The 16,760-nt window shown below is 40.9% G+C and overlaps 1 protein-coding gene across 1 annotated transcript in view; it reads left to right on the top strand.

Annotated features, from left to right (window-relative positions):
* The window catches only part of Cntnap2 (contactin associated protein 2), a 1,481,094-nt gene that overhangs the window by 1,068,547 nt on the left and 395,787 nt on the right, over positions 1–16,760 (top strand). The window contains exon 15 of the mRNA XM_035451404.1: positions 11,803–11,930. Within this exon, the coding sequence (XP_035307295.1) occupies positions 11,803–11,930 (128 nt within the window). The remainder of the gene's footprint in view (positions 1–11,802; positions 11,931–16,760) is intronic.

The following is a 16,760-nucleotide window of genomic DNA, read 5'->3' as shown; positions in this document are numbered from 1 at the left end:
TGATGGCAGTTGTGTGGGATAAAATGCAGCAACTACATCAATGCTCAGTCTACAAAATGCTGGGTACCAAAGCCCCTCTGGGTTTACCAGGTCTCATTCCAACTCCAAGACAAAACTATAGGGATTATCTCCACTTTCACAAGTCCCATTTAATTATGAGCCACCGAGTGTCTTCTTCATCTCCTCACCAAAGTTCCCAGTAGACATTCCCCAACGGTTTCCATGCCTGACATGTACTCTGATTTTTTTTTGATACCAGGCATTTTGCATTGACAAATTTTCCTCACAGAACCTTTTGTTTTCTTCATTTACATTATCCATAATTATTTTGGATATCTTCCAAATTTCAGATCATTTGTTTTTGATCTCCTTGATTCATCCTTCTCCCTTCATTCTGGAGACTGATGGCAAGCTCAAGCTTAAGGCTATTTCCTCACTACCTCTGACTCGGTGCCATTTCCAAAGAGGCAATTTGGTAGCCAAGGGGGTGTGCCTTTTACAGATGTTTCTATCCTCCAACACCTTTTTGATAACCTATAAACAAATATTGAACATCACGGTGTTCAAGGCCCCGTGAAAGAAACTGGGCCTACCTTCAAGCAAGTATTTCATGTTCCCTCAGGAGCCAAGTGGCCTGTTAGGATGTAGAGGGAATGACCAAATGTAAACTATGAAGTTTGAATAGGGGCAATCAAAATGAGTAGTGTTGATATGTATTGTGTTACACAAAGGGGGCTTTAAGGTTTACTATAGGAAGAAAAGTAGAATTCTTATATCTTTGGGAAATAGCACCTGTTAAGATGGGAAATTTCATAAAATAAAAACCCACAGCATATCACCCTTTCTTCTAGAAACTAATGTGTTAGGACAGAAGCCCTTTGAACAAACAAATCTACCTAAGCAAAAGTGGAAAGATCCATTCATTATCTTCATAACTGGGGGGATGTATATACAAGTTACTAAAGAACTAGAGAATTTACCTTGTTCCTTGGCCCTTGGGTGCGGAAGCTCAATGTTAAGGGCTCCACCCCTAGAAGCTGTTCCAAAGAATGAAGTAAAGACAAAATTGGATAAATGAACTGAGCACCTCTTCTCTTTGTTCACTAAAACTATGATTGAGGTGAGCATGAAAACTTCATTCTTTCCTGGATGGCATGAGCCTTAGGCAGGAAAATGGCATTCCACCTTGTTGGGCCACCTAAGGAAGAAAAACATTGTGCCCTGTGACTGTGGGCTTTAACTGTAGGGCACAGTTGGTACCATATAGCCCAAATCTCAGGAAGGGTGTTTGAGGCAGCAGATGGGTAACCACATTTATTATTACCATGAGTTTATCAACTAGTTTTTTTTTGGAAAAGTCAAATTGATAGACTTTAATACCTATGAAATAAGTAGAGAGCATAAATATAAGAAAACCTAACTGAAAAAGCTTGCATCACATGGCTGTTGGCCATACCACAGTTGAAACTGTTAGGAAGAAACAAACTAGTTTATGCCAAAAATTAAACAGCTTAGCTTATATTGGTAATTGTCTTTGTTTTTATTTTTTAAAGTTTATTTTTTAATTTTTGTTTTGCATTCCAACCACAGTTCTCCCTCCCACGCCTCCTCCTGATACCCCTGGATTCCCATCACAACACCCCCATCTACTCATCCCACAGGGTAAGGGCTCCCATAGGGGGTCGACAAAGCCTGGCCCATCAAACTGAGGCAGGACCACTGCTCTCCCCCATGCACCAAGGCCCAGCATGGCATCCTCCCATAAAGAATGGACTCCAACAAGCCAGCTCATGCACTGGGGATAGATACTGGCCATCGGTCAGGGGTCCTTCAGATAGACCCAGCTACGCAACTGCCTCCCACATTCAGAGGGCCTAGTTCAATCCCATGGAGGTTCCACAGCTGTTGGTCTAAAGTTTGTGCATTCCCATGAGCTTGGTTCAGCTATCTTCTGTTGCATCCCCCTTCATGATCTTGACCTCCCATGCTCATGTATTTCCTCCTCCCTCTCTTCAGTGGGATTCCTGGAGCTCGACCTGGTGCTTGGTTGTGGATCTCTGTATCTGATTCCATCAATTACTGGATGAAGGCTCTATGATGACAGTCGGGGTATTCACTTGTCTAATTACATGGGAAGGCCAGTCCATGCACCCTCTCCACCATTGCTAGGAGTCTTAGCTGGGGTCATCCTTGTGGATTCCTGGGAGTTTCCCTAGTGCCAGGTTTCTCCCTAATCACACATTGGCTCTCTCTCTCAAGATCTCTCTTTCATTATTCTCCCACTCCATCCCTCTCCCAACTTGACCATCCATTCTCTCATGTTTTATCCCCTAAACCTTCTCTTTACCCCTGTTTCACTTGGGAGATCTCATCTAGTTCCTCTTCCCAGGACAATCCATGGTCTCCTCTTAGGATCCTCCTCATTACCAAGCTTCTCTGGAGCTGTGGAGTCTGGCTCTCCTTTACTTTATATCTAGTACCCACGTATGAGTTAGTACATACAGTGTACACTCTGTCTGAGACTGGGTTACCTCGCTCAGGGTGTTTGTTTGTTTGTTTGTTTGTTTAGTTCAGGCCACAAAGAAATCGTTAATTGTATTTAGTGTCATCACTTTAACCTGTAGCAATGTGCCCAGTGGAAACCCCTCATCTTAGCTCATCTTTAGCCTACCAGTTACAAGCCCCAACCTGCTCTCCTGATTCTCATTTGTTTGTTTACTTGCTTATTTGTTGGTGGGCTTTGTTTTGTTTGTTTTGTTTTTTGAGACAGGATCATATTCATAGCCTGCCTGGATTGGAACTCACTGTGTAGATCAGACTAGTCTCAGGCTTGCAGTGGTCCTCCTGCCTCAGGAGAGAAGCTGAGATTATAGGCATATACTACCATGCTCAGCTCTGGTTCATTTTTACCTGTGCTATGACAGGCAGTTCTGAGGAATGCTTGCTGAAGTGTTGGCATTTGAAAGGTGGATGTCACAGTTTTGAGAGTCTACCTCCTCTCCCAATTCCCCTTTGCCTGTCCCATCAGAAACAGTAATGGACCAGGTCATACTAGGATCAAACTAGATAAAATTTGATAGCTAAAAATAGCCTAGGTTTAGAAAATTTTTATAGTCAAAGAAGAAGTAATAAATTAGGTTTCTTCAGACTGTAAAATTGGATTTCAGAAATGCCTAGGTCAGCTGTGTCAGTATCATTTCCTTCTTCAGATAATGCCAGAGAAACCTGGCCATTCCGGGAGAAGTCTGAGAGGCCAATAGGAAAGGCTGATTTGCCTAGCTCTTGGTATATTCCTCACCAGCAGTCTGCAGTCTCTGTTACCAGCATGATAAAGCAGAGGTTGGTCTGAAAGAAAATTCAGATGGTGTGGACATGACTTTTGGAGTCTGAGAGATACAAAGCATAACTGAACCACATAATCCCAGCATAAACCTGTCTAGTTTCAAGATGAAGATAGACAAAGCTGTTGGAAATGGGAACAGCCTTCCTTTTCAGACTTCTCTGGAAAAATGATGCAGGCTGTGTTTTATGAGCCACATGTAGAGAGTGTGATACAATGCCAGTCAGGAGCAACTTTTAAAGCATTCCACCTATGGGGTTGTGGGAAATGCCCCAGTCAGTAAAGAACTTGCATTGCTTGAAGACCTGAGTTTAAATACCCAGAACTGGGGAGGAGAGACAGGCACAGTCCAGGGTTTGCTGGCCATTCAGACTTGGCCAAGTTCCATGCCAGTACAAGACACTGTCTCAAAAAATCAAGGTGGAGACAATTTTTAAAAAACTACAGCTAAGATTGTTCTCTGGCCTCTAAATTCATAGGCATACATGTGCATGCAAATACACATGAACCTGAACACACACATATACAATCATGTACTTACACAAAAGAATTCCTCCAAAAGTCCACCCAGCCATACTCCAGGGCAGGTGGGACATGGGAAAGGATATGGTCAAGTAAAAACCATACGGATGGCCAAGTTCTTGTGACATTCCAAATTCTGCATCTGTTTGTTTCTTAAAAACATAGAAAAAACACGGAGGAAGAAACAGGTCATTCATCCCGTGTTTGAAAGATATTCAGACACAGGTTAAGGGAATGCTTTCCAGTTAGCTAGGTATGGACCACAACTTGCCAGATATTCAGAGATACGGAAATGGGAAGAAGGCTGCCTCAAGTATTCCCTCTTGCCTCGAGTTACAAAAACTCAAGCAACTCTTTCATGGGTAAAACATAAATGCAAATAGACTAAACTGTAGTAGTTCAAAACAGTCTTCCACCCAGATAACCTTCCTATAGAATAAGAACAACACATTTCTGTGTCACTTAAAGGAAGTCACTTGAAATTCTTCCAGGACAACTTGAGAACTGTAAACAAGCATCTTCCCTTCAAGTTCAAGGTGTTGGAGGTTTCTATGTTTCCTCTACCTTGGCTACTAATCAGTAGAGGACATAAAATCAGCCATGTTTTATTTCTAACCTAGTACCTGAAAAGGTTAAGTAGATCACTTCCCAGACTTCTGGGGAAACTCTATAGATCCAGGATGTCCTGTCCTGCTCACACCACAAAGAACCTCAAAGAGCCACACTCATGAAAAATAGACCCAACAGTCATGACTGTTTTCATGCACATGAAAGTGTACCAAACATATTCTGACAATGACCACTTATTGTTCTAGAACTAAGACCATAAAAATAGAACCAAAGACCCTAATCATATAATACGTATATAGAGAAAATATGGCCCAGGTAAATTAGCCAAATTTATAGAGAGCAATGAAAAACTTACCTTTAGGATGTAACTTCTGTACCCCTTTGCCTTATCAATCATATTTTAACCTCTTTTAGAATAATGCTTTCTAAGTAAATTAAAAACCTTAATTAAATTAAGTTACACTTACAGAAGCAAATGCTTCAAAGTTACTCAAGGAATTCAGTATAAGAAAGGTTTTCTTTCTCATCTCTACCCATTGATAATAAGCTCATTCTGAGGTCTGTTTTGGAATTAATGCCTTGTTAATATCTGTGTTTGTGTATTTATCAATCACAAAATACATGAATCCAGCTACATTTAATTACCTACCTGTGTTTATTTTTATAAAGTTTTATGAAACATCATGCCTGTCCTCAGGGAGCTTGCATCCCAGAAAGGCAATCCAGAGAAGACCATTTCCCATAAACTCTCAAAATAATGACAAGGTCATTTTCTAAGAGAGTCTAAATGAAACACATAATTGTGTAGCCTTTATAAAAGGTTTCTTCTATTTCCACTGAAAAGAAAGAATGAATCTGTAATTACTTTCATTCCATAGGGGACATGGGCATGGATTCTAATGATCTAGTTATGGCGGTTGTTTTCTTAATTTCTCTAATGGCTTTATGGGAGCACTATCTTATAGCATTGAGGAGGGTTCAATAGCCAGTGGTGACTGAGGACATCATTGGAAGTATTTGCTTTGTTGGTAATAAAGCCTCTGTTTTTTTTTTTTACCTTGTGATGATCCAGCTATGCTGCATTAGCTCTTCTGTGATAGATAAGCAGAGGCCTTGCCTACCTACACATAAGGACCATAGAGGAACTGGCCAGTGCAGCCCCATCTTGAGATGGCCAGGCATCCCTGAGGAACACACAGTCACCTCTGCCCAACGTACTCATCTCAAAGAGGCCAGGAAACATTATTCCCTCTTCTCACACCATTCACAGAGATCTAGTCTGAGAGAAATCACAACAAATTTAACTAAAATATTTGAATGAGAACTTTCTTAGCATCTGATAGAAAAACAAGTTCTCTACAGTGGAAACTTCAGGTTCTATTTTTATGTAATTTTCTCCTTTTGTGTTTTCACTGAGCTGAGGGGAAGACAGATGCCTAGAGGCCTGTTTGCTGTCTCAGCAGGCATGTTATGGGCAGCCGAGTACAACCAAATTCCTCAGGAAAGCTGCACTGGAGTGAAAAAGTTCTAGAATAGACCCAGAGACTCAAGTTTGATTTTTATAACCAACAAATCTGATAGACCATGCAAGAGTCTGAGTCAGGGCCCCCAGAAGATGGGTGACAGAATTCTTCTAATGTACAAGCCCACTATCACATGTAATTAGTGTATTTGGCTAACATGATAAATAGCACTTAATGTCTCCCTAAATTAAATTGACCTCAATTTGTAAAGGTCACTGATTCCAACAAAATCATATTTGCATACAAAATTTATAAAACTAAAAAACTGCAGGCAAGGTCCTAAGATGACAAATCAGGTAGATTCTTTTGAGCAGGGATTCTCAACCTTCCTAAAGCTGTGACCCTTTAACACACAGTTCCTCATGTTGTGGTGACCCCAACCATAAAATTATTTTCCTTGCTACTTTGCAACTGTAATTTTGCTACTGTTATCAATCGTAATATAAATACCTGTGTTTTCTGATGATCTTAGGTGACCCTTATGGAAGGGTCACTCAACCTCCAAGGGTTCATGACCCATAGGTTGAGAACTGCTGCTTTTGAGGTTCACCTTCCAGCTCTCAAGGCAGGTGCTGTAAAATATTTGTTTCCATAGGCACTGTGATATCTACTATTTTTTGATTGTGCATTTCATATGTGTCCCTTTGCAACCTTAAATTCTGTGGAGTTCTACTTAGATATCTGGACACAATAGGTTCAGAAGGTAACTTTCATGTCATGTAGGGTGATGAATTTTTAGTGGTTTTTTTTTTTTTTGATTTAGTGATGAATATCAGTTTTATGACAATTAGCTAAACTCTAGGAAAGTATCAGTAGATCAGTACAAATGGGTTCCTCTGGGCATGAAGCAGACCTAGTATTCACTTGGTGTGGTATATTATAACATAGGCCCGATTGTATGTAAAATACTGCAAACATTCTTGAACTTGGTACATTGTAGCTTCAATATGGAAGATTAGTTTAATATACCTATGGTGGTATGCTTTCACCTATAAGTGAAGATTACATAGCAAAGACTTCTAATTGACACAGAGGGTTGTTTATTCGCTTATTTTTATTGTTTTTGTTTCTTCTATTTTTAGTAGAAACTCCCAGAATGAGATGCAAATAGTCTAGACGTTAATCTAAACTATCCTTTATGGGTTGGTTACTGTGGCCAACACAAATTCTCTACTCGTCATGCTTGTCAATAGCATAGTGGTGATAGCACACATTACTAAGAAAACATAACAAAGATGATTTAATCTTTTTCAATTTCATTGACAATGATACAAAATTGATTGTATTGATGAAATTTGGCTTGTAAATTCCTATCATTCTTAATGTTAATCAGTTTCTAATAAAATAATTGAATGATGGCTAATAGTACTATCACAATGCCCAAACTTCTAGAAAGTATGTTCAAAGATTTATCACATTCTATTTATTTAATTTAGTTAACTAATTTAAAAATTAATTTAAATAATTCAATCTATTAATTTAATTTAATAAGTCATTTTACAAAGACTTAAGAGCTATGTTTCCAAGCTTATCCTGTGCAATTAATCCTATTAAATTACATAGTGATTGTAATATTTCCAGACTTTTCTTTTTAAAAATGTTCTTATCTGGTGTTTTTAAATAGTGTACTATGTTTCATTACATCACATATCATAAACACAGGCAAGGATCCTAAGCAACCTGAATTCTTATTATGCTTCAGGTAAAAATGTTAGTTGATATGCACTCTAGAGAAAACAGCCTGAAATTATCCACAAAAGTTAAGCAGACTTTATAACTCAGAATTTCTTGTTTTTGTGTAAACATCCATCAATGTCAGTAGGTAATTCCTCTGAAAGGATGTTCGGGGCAGCTGTATGTGTAATACCCAAACCCTAGAATCTGCCCAATTGACACCAAGAGAAGCTTTATTCCCTTTGCTGGGTGATACTACATTTTCACTAATGTAGCACAACAATTTCATTCAGAATACAACCCAAAAGATTTGGGATATTTGAATAGTTTGAATTAAATAGCAAATACCTTTATAGCCTGTACTGACTATTGGAAATGTGTGAGAGAAGGTGCCTCTGGGTCACTGGAGGTGTTCCAAACTAGTATTTGAGTTCCAAACTAGTATTTGAGTTGTGATGGAACAAGTGGGTGTGTGAACTGTACGTGGTTTACATACACTAAAGTAAAAACACATTCACATGCACAACTCTTTCAGACAGTCATGATCAGTGACATTTATTACACAATGCCATGGATACTACATCTCTCAAAAGTACTGTGTCTTTGTGTGCTCCTGTGCACAAGTACACACTAAGCCATCTCCACAGCCCATATCTTATTTTTATAAAGCCACTCATGCTGTCTTTCAGAAGCTCAAAGATGTAAATCCTGAGAGTTCAGGGCAGCCCATTCTGCTCAGGAACCTGGTGTACCAAAGCTACTTCATGATGCTGGCCAGAGCCTGCAAAGCCAATCACAAAGTCCCTTCTTAGTCAGACAAATGCCGATTACAAGAGGAGTTTGGGTTTTAGGATTTAGTTTGTAGAGCAGTGGTTTGGAAACACATCCTAAGGGGCATTAACCCGTAAAGAGTGTTAGCACCATGTCCATGGGGATCATTTCTAACAGGCTGTCAAATTCAAGTGTGCAGCTAGGCTGCCTTCATTTATTGCTCCTTTAAGAGTAAATGTCAAGTTTACTATCATAGGCTTTGGTGTGGGGAGATGGCTCAGTTGAAAAACTGCATAAGCATGCGCCCCAGAATTTGGATAACCAGCACCTATCTAAAAATCTGGGCGTATATATAATCCCAGTCCTGAGTAGTCTGAGATAAGATTCCTGAGGATTGCCGGTCATCCACCCTAGCTGAATCAGCAAGCTGCAAGTTCAGTGAGAGACCGTCTCAAAAAACAAGATGGGGACTAATGGAGGATGACACCTCGTATGGACATCTGAATCTCACATGCAGTTGCACACATGTGTGGGCAACCTTGCATATAACATGGGCATGCACACAAATATACTATACATAACTTTTTAAAAAAAGCCCAGGACATTTTCTTCCTATTTGAAGTGATTTTGATTGATTGAAATTCTGCTAAAGGAAAGTAGGTTTTGCACAAAAGAAATCCTATTGACAGGTTTGACGCCTGGTCAACAGGAAATACAGTGCCAACAATAGTCCCAATGTTTGGTTTGTTCTAACTTGATAAACAATACTTTCGAAAACCAAAGAACACTGAAATTACTAAAAACAGGGTAAAATATAGTTTTGAATCCCACTGACCAAATTTTGTATCTCCTTCCTGGGTTTCTGCTCCTGACACAAATGGAAGAATATGTTCACTGATATTGTAGATAATCTCAAGGACAAGTATAGGCCCTGCCTAGCACAGAATTTTCAAGATGGAGTTCCATGATGTTTGCCCAATCCGTAGCTCTACATGCAAAGGAATGTGAATACAAAATCCTTAGCCTCATTATTGAACCATCTCCCTCTTCTCATTCAAAAGGAACATTCAGATTTGATATTTCCATTGGCATAAAAATGATCTTTTCACTAATTTGTGCCTCCCACCCATTCAGCCCAAAGAAGGGGAACATGGAGTTGCAGCAGCAGCAGCAAAATAGGATAGAGCACAGATTTCCACAGACAGTGTCCTGTAGCTCCTCCTGACCCTCAGAAATTCTGGGCTCTGGTGCAAAGAAGCTCTTTGCAGTTGGGCCCATCTCATTCCTTCTTTAAGACCCACTACACAAGAGGAAATATGTTGGGAGCCATACAGCTTGGCATGAACCTTTAGGCCAAACTTGGCAGGCCACCCGCTTATAGAACTTATTGTCTTTGATTATAAATGGTGTCTAGAAGCATGAGCACCCAGAAGGAACAACATGACCCAGATGTCAATCCTTTGTTCCAACCACAGGCCCACTTACCTAGGCAACCCTCCTTTGTCCCACCATTTACCTAGGAAACCCTCCCTCTCCCCACCACCCATGAACTTTTTACCCTGCCAATACCCTCCTTCTATAGTTTTCTGACATCCTGCTTGAACTAACAGCTGGATCCTGGCCTCTTCTCCCCCTTCCCTTTACCCCATACTACTGACTATGTAAGCTGCCTGGAAAAAATGAAATCTGCCACTTGATCAGAATCCTGTCTTGTGGTCATTCTCTCTCATCTCTTGTCCCCATTCCCCTCCCTGGACTTCTTGCTCTAGGTTGCTGTCCTGCGGGTTGGGACAACTACAGAAATATATGCCTAGTATTGTAAATCTGGTCAAGAACCCACGGCCGGGCACTGTAGGAGCCCCAGAGTTGAACTTACTACTGTTATTGTGCTAAATGAATGTAATATCAAACTGCCCTCTAAATCCATATCTCTATATGCACATCTCGAACTTCATCAGAGAGGTTTCTTTGTGCAGAGCATGGCAGTTAATACAGAAACTCACAGATGGCCAAAATAAATGTCTAGGCAGTTATCAGCCATTAATGGGTCATTTATGTCACATAACCCCCTCCCCAGAGATCAGGGAATGTCATGAAAGACAGGGTGGAAAGATTGTAAGAACCAGAGAAGGACTCGGGTCGAACAGTATCTTCTGGACATGACAGGACACTAACAGCAGCAGTAGCTACCTTTACCAGTCAACAATGTCAAGCAGAGTACAATGGGATCATGAGCCCTCACCTCTATCTGAGAAGCGGTTGGCAGTTAGTTACTACTTGGAGAGAGCTAGTTTTTAATATGGGTGTAGACCCTGGTAGGTCAACCTTACTTTAGTAGATGCTCCCACACCCAAGAACATATGGATTCAGTAGGTTATTTAAAAAAAAAAAAAAAGAGGACAGGAGGGCTGGAGAGATGGCTCAGGGGTTAAGAGCACTGCCTGTTCTTCCAGAGGTCCTGAGTTCAATTCCCAGCAACCACATGGTGGCTCCCAACCATCTGTAATATAGTCTGGTGCCCTCTTCTGGAATACAGGGATACATGCAGTCATAACACTGTATACATAATAAATACATAAAGAAATCTTAAAAAAAAAAGAGGTCATGAAATTGGGAGGGACATTAAGGGGAAGGGTGGATCTGGGAGGAGTCATGTGGAGGACAGGGGAATGAATATGATAAAAACACCTTGTATGAATACACAAAATTCTCAATTAATTGATAAAAACTTGATGTAATTCAAAGTAGGTATGGAGTCAAGTTGGAAGGTGTGGATCAGTACAGAATAAGTACAGGGCAGACAGATGAACCTAGGCAGAAATCTCAGCTCCACTTCTCATTATCCATGGAGCTAAGTACTTATGAAAGCACCTGCTCTATGCTGGAGACATCCATGAACTATTTCAGTTCTTCAAGTAAACAAGAAAAGACCAGAAAACAAAAGATGTCCCTTATTTAGCTGATGCTCAGCAGGGAAGAAAGTCTCTGAAGGAGACTTTCCTTTCTCTGAAGGAATCGCTTCAACAATTAAAGAAGCAAAGATTTTTCAACAGGGACTTGTCTGGTGTATCATTCAGGTGATGTGGTTGAATTTTCCATTATCTCTGCATGTGAGCATCTGTGGGGCATGTGGTTTGGTCTAATTCCCACCTAAAATAGCCAATGGCCTATTAGTTGTAAGTTCTGGAAATCAGAATGTCAATTCTATTTTTCATCAGATGACCATGCCAGAGTTGCCTCTGAGCCATGCTCTGAGCGATTACAGGGAAAGGAGAGCAAACTCCATCTGGGGTTTTACTCAGTGTAATTCTGAACAACTATTAAAAATGCCATCAGTGGTCAGACAACATAAGCTATAATCTTAACACAGCCTCCCATGTTTTCTGTCTCCCTATGATTCAGGAGGAAGGATGCTGGCTTTTTATCCTACAAAGATCACCTGCCAGTGAGCCAGGTGGTGGTTGGAGATACTGACCGGCAAGGCTCAGAAGCCAAGCTGAGCGTGGGTCCTCTGCGCTGCCAAGGAGACAGTAAGTTTGCCCAGCAGCTGTGGCTCCTGCTTTCTTATCACTTTGAAATATTGTTTCCAGGCTGCCTCAGAAGATGCCAGTAAACAGACTCGTTCTTCAAAAACATCACACAAAACAAGTAGGGTCCAATAGAGAGCTACATTATTGAAAAGAGGGTGTGTCCAATATAGAAGCCTCAATTCAGGCATAAGACGTGGATATCCATCTTCCTTGTCTATTCATAAGTAACAAGTTTGACTACCTAAGCTTATGGTAGCATAAATAGCAATGCTGATAGCATAAAAGTGCCACTCAACAGCTGGGATTCCACTGTGTGCCGCTGTTAATGCCATTAGCATGACTATTTATATCACCATAAAACTGAGTTTATGGTGATATAAATAGTAGCATTATTGCCTAATGTATTATTGTAAACTTGGATTATGGCCGTATAAAGTTTGACATTATGACTATCAAACTCCATCATCTTCAAAGCTTGATGGTTCCTTGAAAGGCAAAGATTGTTTCTATAATGATGTCCTGCTTTCAGGCTTAGGGATCAGAGAGAAATTGGGGGCTGCTATCCTGGACAGTGGGAGGTAACAGAGTCAGCATGATAGTCCCACCTAATTAAGGGCACCATTCAGATTTTATGTTGTTTGATACCCTTCAGTGTACTTTATGTGCACTGGGAGGGGAGCAGTGCATGGTTGCTATGGGGATTCAGCAATGAGCATCCTGGGCATCATTTCCCTCTATTTCCTGCACATGTGATTCAGGCAACACTCCTGGGAGTTCTGTGCTTTTTGTGGTTGTATACTAGGCAAAGGGAGACCTAGATTCCACTCCCTCAATAACAGGCTCACTCGAAGACCCCAGGCAAGCCTCTCCGTTTTATCAGCTGTGGTAATGAGAATACCACGTGTGTCCCAATGTCTCCTGGGGAGACCATAAAGATTTTTAGTGCCTGGGTTCGGATTCCTCCTAAATCAATGGAGAATTAAGCCTATTCAATAATAGATTCTTGCAACCATTCTAAGAGGTGTCCTAACGAAGGTAAGAGTTCACACTTAGCAGTTTATTGCTTAGTTAATTGAGACTGTCTGTAGTTAAACAAGGGGATGCTCTTAACACAAAAGAGGGGACATGTTTGAACTGATCTTTCTCTTCTTACACTGTGAAAAAATGCTACCTACAGAATTGAGGTTGGTCAAAAAGATCTTTTTGAAGCTTTGGCTATAAACAGTAAAACTTCACTTGTGTATCCAAACTTGGTAATAGTGCACAAAAAGATATTTGTTTTTAGCTTATTAAGAAAAGATAACCGGCACAGAACAATAAACACTATGCATATTACATGCTATGAGATGGACTATCAATATACCAGGCCTCAGGAAGAATTTATTATGGGTTTGCTTTTTATGCAGCACTTCCCTAGGTGACCTGGGAATAGGAAAAGATAATTTGAGAAATTCACATGAAAAAGTATTAGAAGATACAGATGGGTTATTGTTGCACTGGCTGGTTTTGTGTTAGCTTGACACAATCTAGAGTCATCAGAGAAGAAGAATCCTCAGTTGAGGAAATGCCTCCTTGAGTTCCAGCTATAAGGCATTTTCTCAATTAGTGATCAATGCAGGAGCCTATGGTGGGTGGTGCCATCCCTTGGCTTATAGTCCTGGGTTTTATAAGAAAGCAGGCTAAGCAAGCCGTGGGGAACAAGCCAGTAAGCATCACCACTCCATGGCCTCTGCATCAGCTCCTGTCTCTAGGATACTGACCTGTTTGAGTTCCTATCCTGACTTCCCTCATGATTAATAGCAATGGGAAAGTGTAAGCCAAATAAACCCTCTCCTTCCCAACTTGCTTTTTGGTCATGGTGTTTTGCCATGGCAATAGAAACCCTCACCAAGCCGGGCTTTGGTGGCACACGCCTTTAATCCTAGCACTCGGGAGGCAGGGGCAGGCGGATCTCTGTGAGTTCGAGGTCAGCCTGGTCTCCAGAGCAAGTGCCAGGATAGGCTCCAAAGCTACACAGAGAAACCCTGTCTCGGAAAAAAAAAAGAAAGAAAGAAAGAAAGAAAGAAAGAAAGAAAGAAAGAAAGAAAGAAAGAAAAGAAACCCTCACCAAGATAATCATTTAATTCTAGATTTTCCAATGTAACATTATTATAATTAATTTCTCAAGAAAGGAGAGGTAAAAGGTGCGTTTAAGGTAGGAGTGTGTGTGTGAGTGTGAGTGTGTGTGTGTGTGTGTGTGTGTGTGTGTGTGTGTGTGTGTGTGCATCAGAGACTAATTCTGGAATATCTCCCTCTATCACTGTGCACTTTATTTTTGAGGCAAGATCTCTCACTTGACCCTGGCACTCACTGTTTTGGATGGTCTAGCTGACCACTGAGCCCCTGGGGTCTACCTATCTGTGCTCTCCACACTGAGGTTACAGGTACACAAAGCCATGCCCCATCTTTTAAAATGGGTTTTAGGGATCCGAAGTTGGGCCGTTTTGATTTCTTAGCAAGCACTTCATCTACTGAGGCATCCCCCCATCTAGACTCTATTTTAATAAAAGACAGAGGAAAAATTAGAAGAGCATAATGATAAATGTTCATTTATGTTTCTACGTCAAGACTGTTTTCAGATGCATTATTAGGACTGTATGAGTCAGGGTTCTCTAGAGGAAAAGGGCCGATAGAATGAAAAATGATAGTATACATGCATATATGTAGAGAAATAGATATGAAGGGGGGGTTATCATGATAGCTTAAAGTCTGTGGTTTGAGGAGTCCAGTACTGGCTGTCTTCTGATGGAAAGGTCCAAGAATTCATTATTCGTTCAATCCATGAGGCTGGATGCCCCAACTGGTTTTCAGTTCACACTGCAATATTGAAGGTGTAGGTTCTTGTACCAGCTAAGGAATGACAGCCATGGGTAGATGAACTCTTCAGTGAGAGTGAGGGAAAGCAGACAAAGAGCAAAAGCTTCCTTCTCCCAATGCTTGTTAGTAGGGTGACTCCAGAAGGTGTGGCCTAGATTTGTAGACCATTTTCTGAGCACAAATGATCTCATCAAGAAAACCCCTCACATGTGTGTCCTGATTCTTGGGTTTGGGTTGGGTTCCAGATGTAGTTAAATTGACAATCAAGATTAGATATCACAAGGACCCATTACTAATGAAAGTAATTACCTTGGCAGTGAATAGTGAACAGTGTTGGTATAGTACAGATAATATAGATTCAGAGAGAATCATATTATACCCAATATTTCATGAAAATGCAATGATAACTGAAGTTATGTGGGATACTTTTGTATTTGTGAGAGGAAAGGCATCTATCTTCCTTTTCCCCAGGAAGCTGAGAATGTGTTGTATGAACTCGCCCTGCCCTCAAGCCGTGAGCAATCGACAGTTTGCAGACCCACTTTCCCTTTAAAAACTTTCTCGAATGGGTACAGTTTCAATGAAAGATTGCATGTGGGCAGCATTTCCCAGCTTTTACCCTTGTCTAATATGCTTTGACACTTGCATCCCCACATGCACTGCATAAGGCGAACTGTTTTTGTTGTGCAAATGAACAAATTATTTCTTTTCAAATGGTGTTTACATAACAAATTTCCAAGCCCCTTGCAAATACCCGGAAGCTGGAGCAGAGAATATAAACATGACACCACCATTGATTTTTTAACTCCATGCTCTTCCTTCTGTCAAAGACCAGTTAAATTCAACTGTCTTAAAAATACTTAGCAGTTGGAGGCCTGGGCAGTCTATGGGGCCCCTGGTAATGGAACAGCATTTATACCTAGTGTAAGAATGGACATTGGGAGTCCATCCCCCTGGAGGGATACTCTCAGCCTAGACACAAGGGGGAGGGCCAAGGCTCTGCCCCAAATGATGTGACAGAATTTGATGATTTCCCCATAGCAGGCCTCACCTTTATATAGAGCTGAAGAGGGATGGGATGGGGGTTGGTGGGGGGGGGGCGTGAGAGAATGGGAAAGAGAGGGACTTGGGATTGATATATAAAATAAGATTTTTTTCTAACTTAAATTTTTAAAAAGGAAAATGTATTTAGCTTAAGAGTTGAAGAAATGGCTCAGTGGTTAAGAGTATTTTTTTTTTCTTCCTGAAAAGGGCTCGGGTTTGATTCCCAGAACTCACATGGCAGCTCACAACTGCCTGTAACTCCATTTCCATGAGACTGTACACCTTCTTTTGACCTCTGTGGACACCATTTTTTAGATATTTGTCTTGGGTGTTAGCCCATCACAAGTTCCACCAACCCACATCGTACTAAGAGGACGGATACAGGATGTTTCTTAAGTCATCTTGTGAGTTTGTGCCGTTATTTAATGGAGATGTTTGAGATACTTCTTAAGGTCTCTAGAGAGCTTCAGAAAAGGCAGTTTCACAACAGAACACCCATTGTATTTTTCTCTTTCTGCCTCTCTATTTGCCCCCTCCCCCAGTTTGAGGAGCCCAGCTTCAGCAGCTCTCCAGAAGTGTGTGGTGCATTAGGCCCCAGTTCAAGGCTCTACTCGCAGAGACTGAAACTTTTTCTGTGAGCTCCGTCCAGCTGTTACAGAGTTGCAGGTGATTTCCTCACGCCTGCCATGTTTCAACTTTTACTCTAAGTCATCTGAACTGGTAGACCCATGTAATCAAAGTGCTAAACCAAATCAGTACCTTTCATTTAGGCCTGCCCTGTGTCTCCTAAGGCGACGTGAAATACGTAGGCCCTGACAGGGTGGCTGCTGTTGTTTTCTCCTTCAAGTAGAAACCTCCAATCTAAATGACACCAGTGTGACTAGTGATGGATGGCTTGCTACAGTAAAAATTGCAGGGAAATTATACATC

Source organism: Cricetulus griseus (assembly GCF_003668045.3).
Source record: "Cricetulus griseus strain 17A/GY chromosome 1 unlocalized genomic scaffold, alternate assembly CriGri-PICRH-1.0 chr1_0, whole genome shotgun sequence".
Classification (NCBI taxonomy): Eukaryota; Metazoa; Chordata; class Mammalia; order Rodentia; family Cricetidae; genus Cricetulus; species Cricetulus griseus.
The sequence above is the reverse complement of the archived record's forward strand: the minus strand, read 5'-3'. Positions and strand labels throughout refer to the sequence as shown.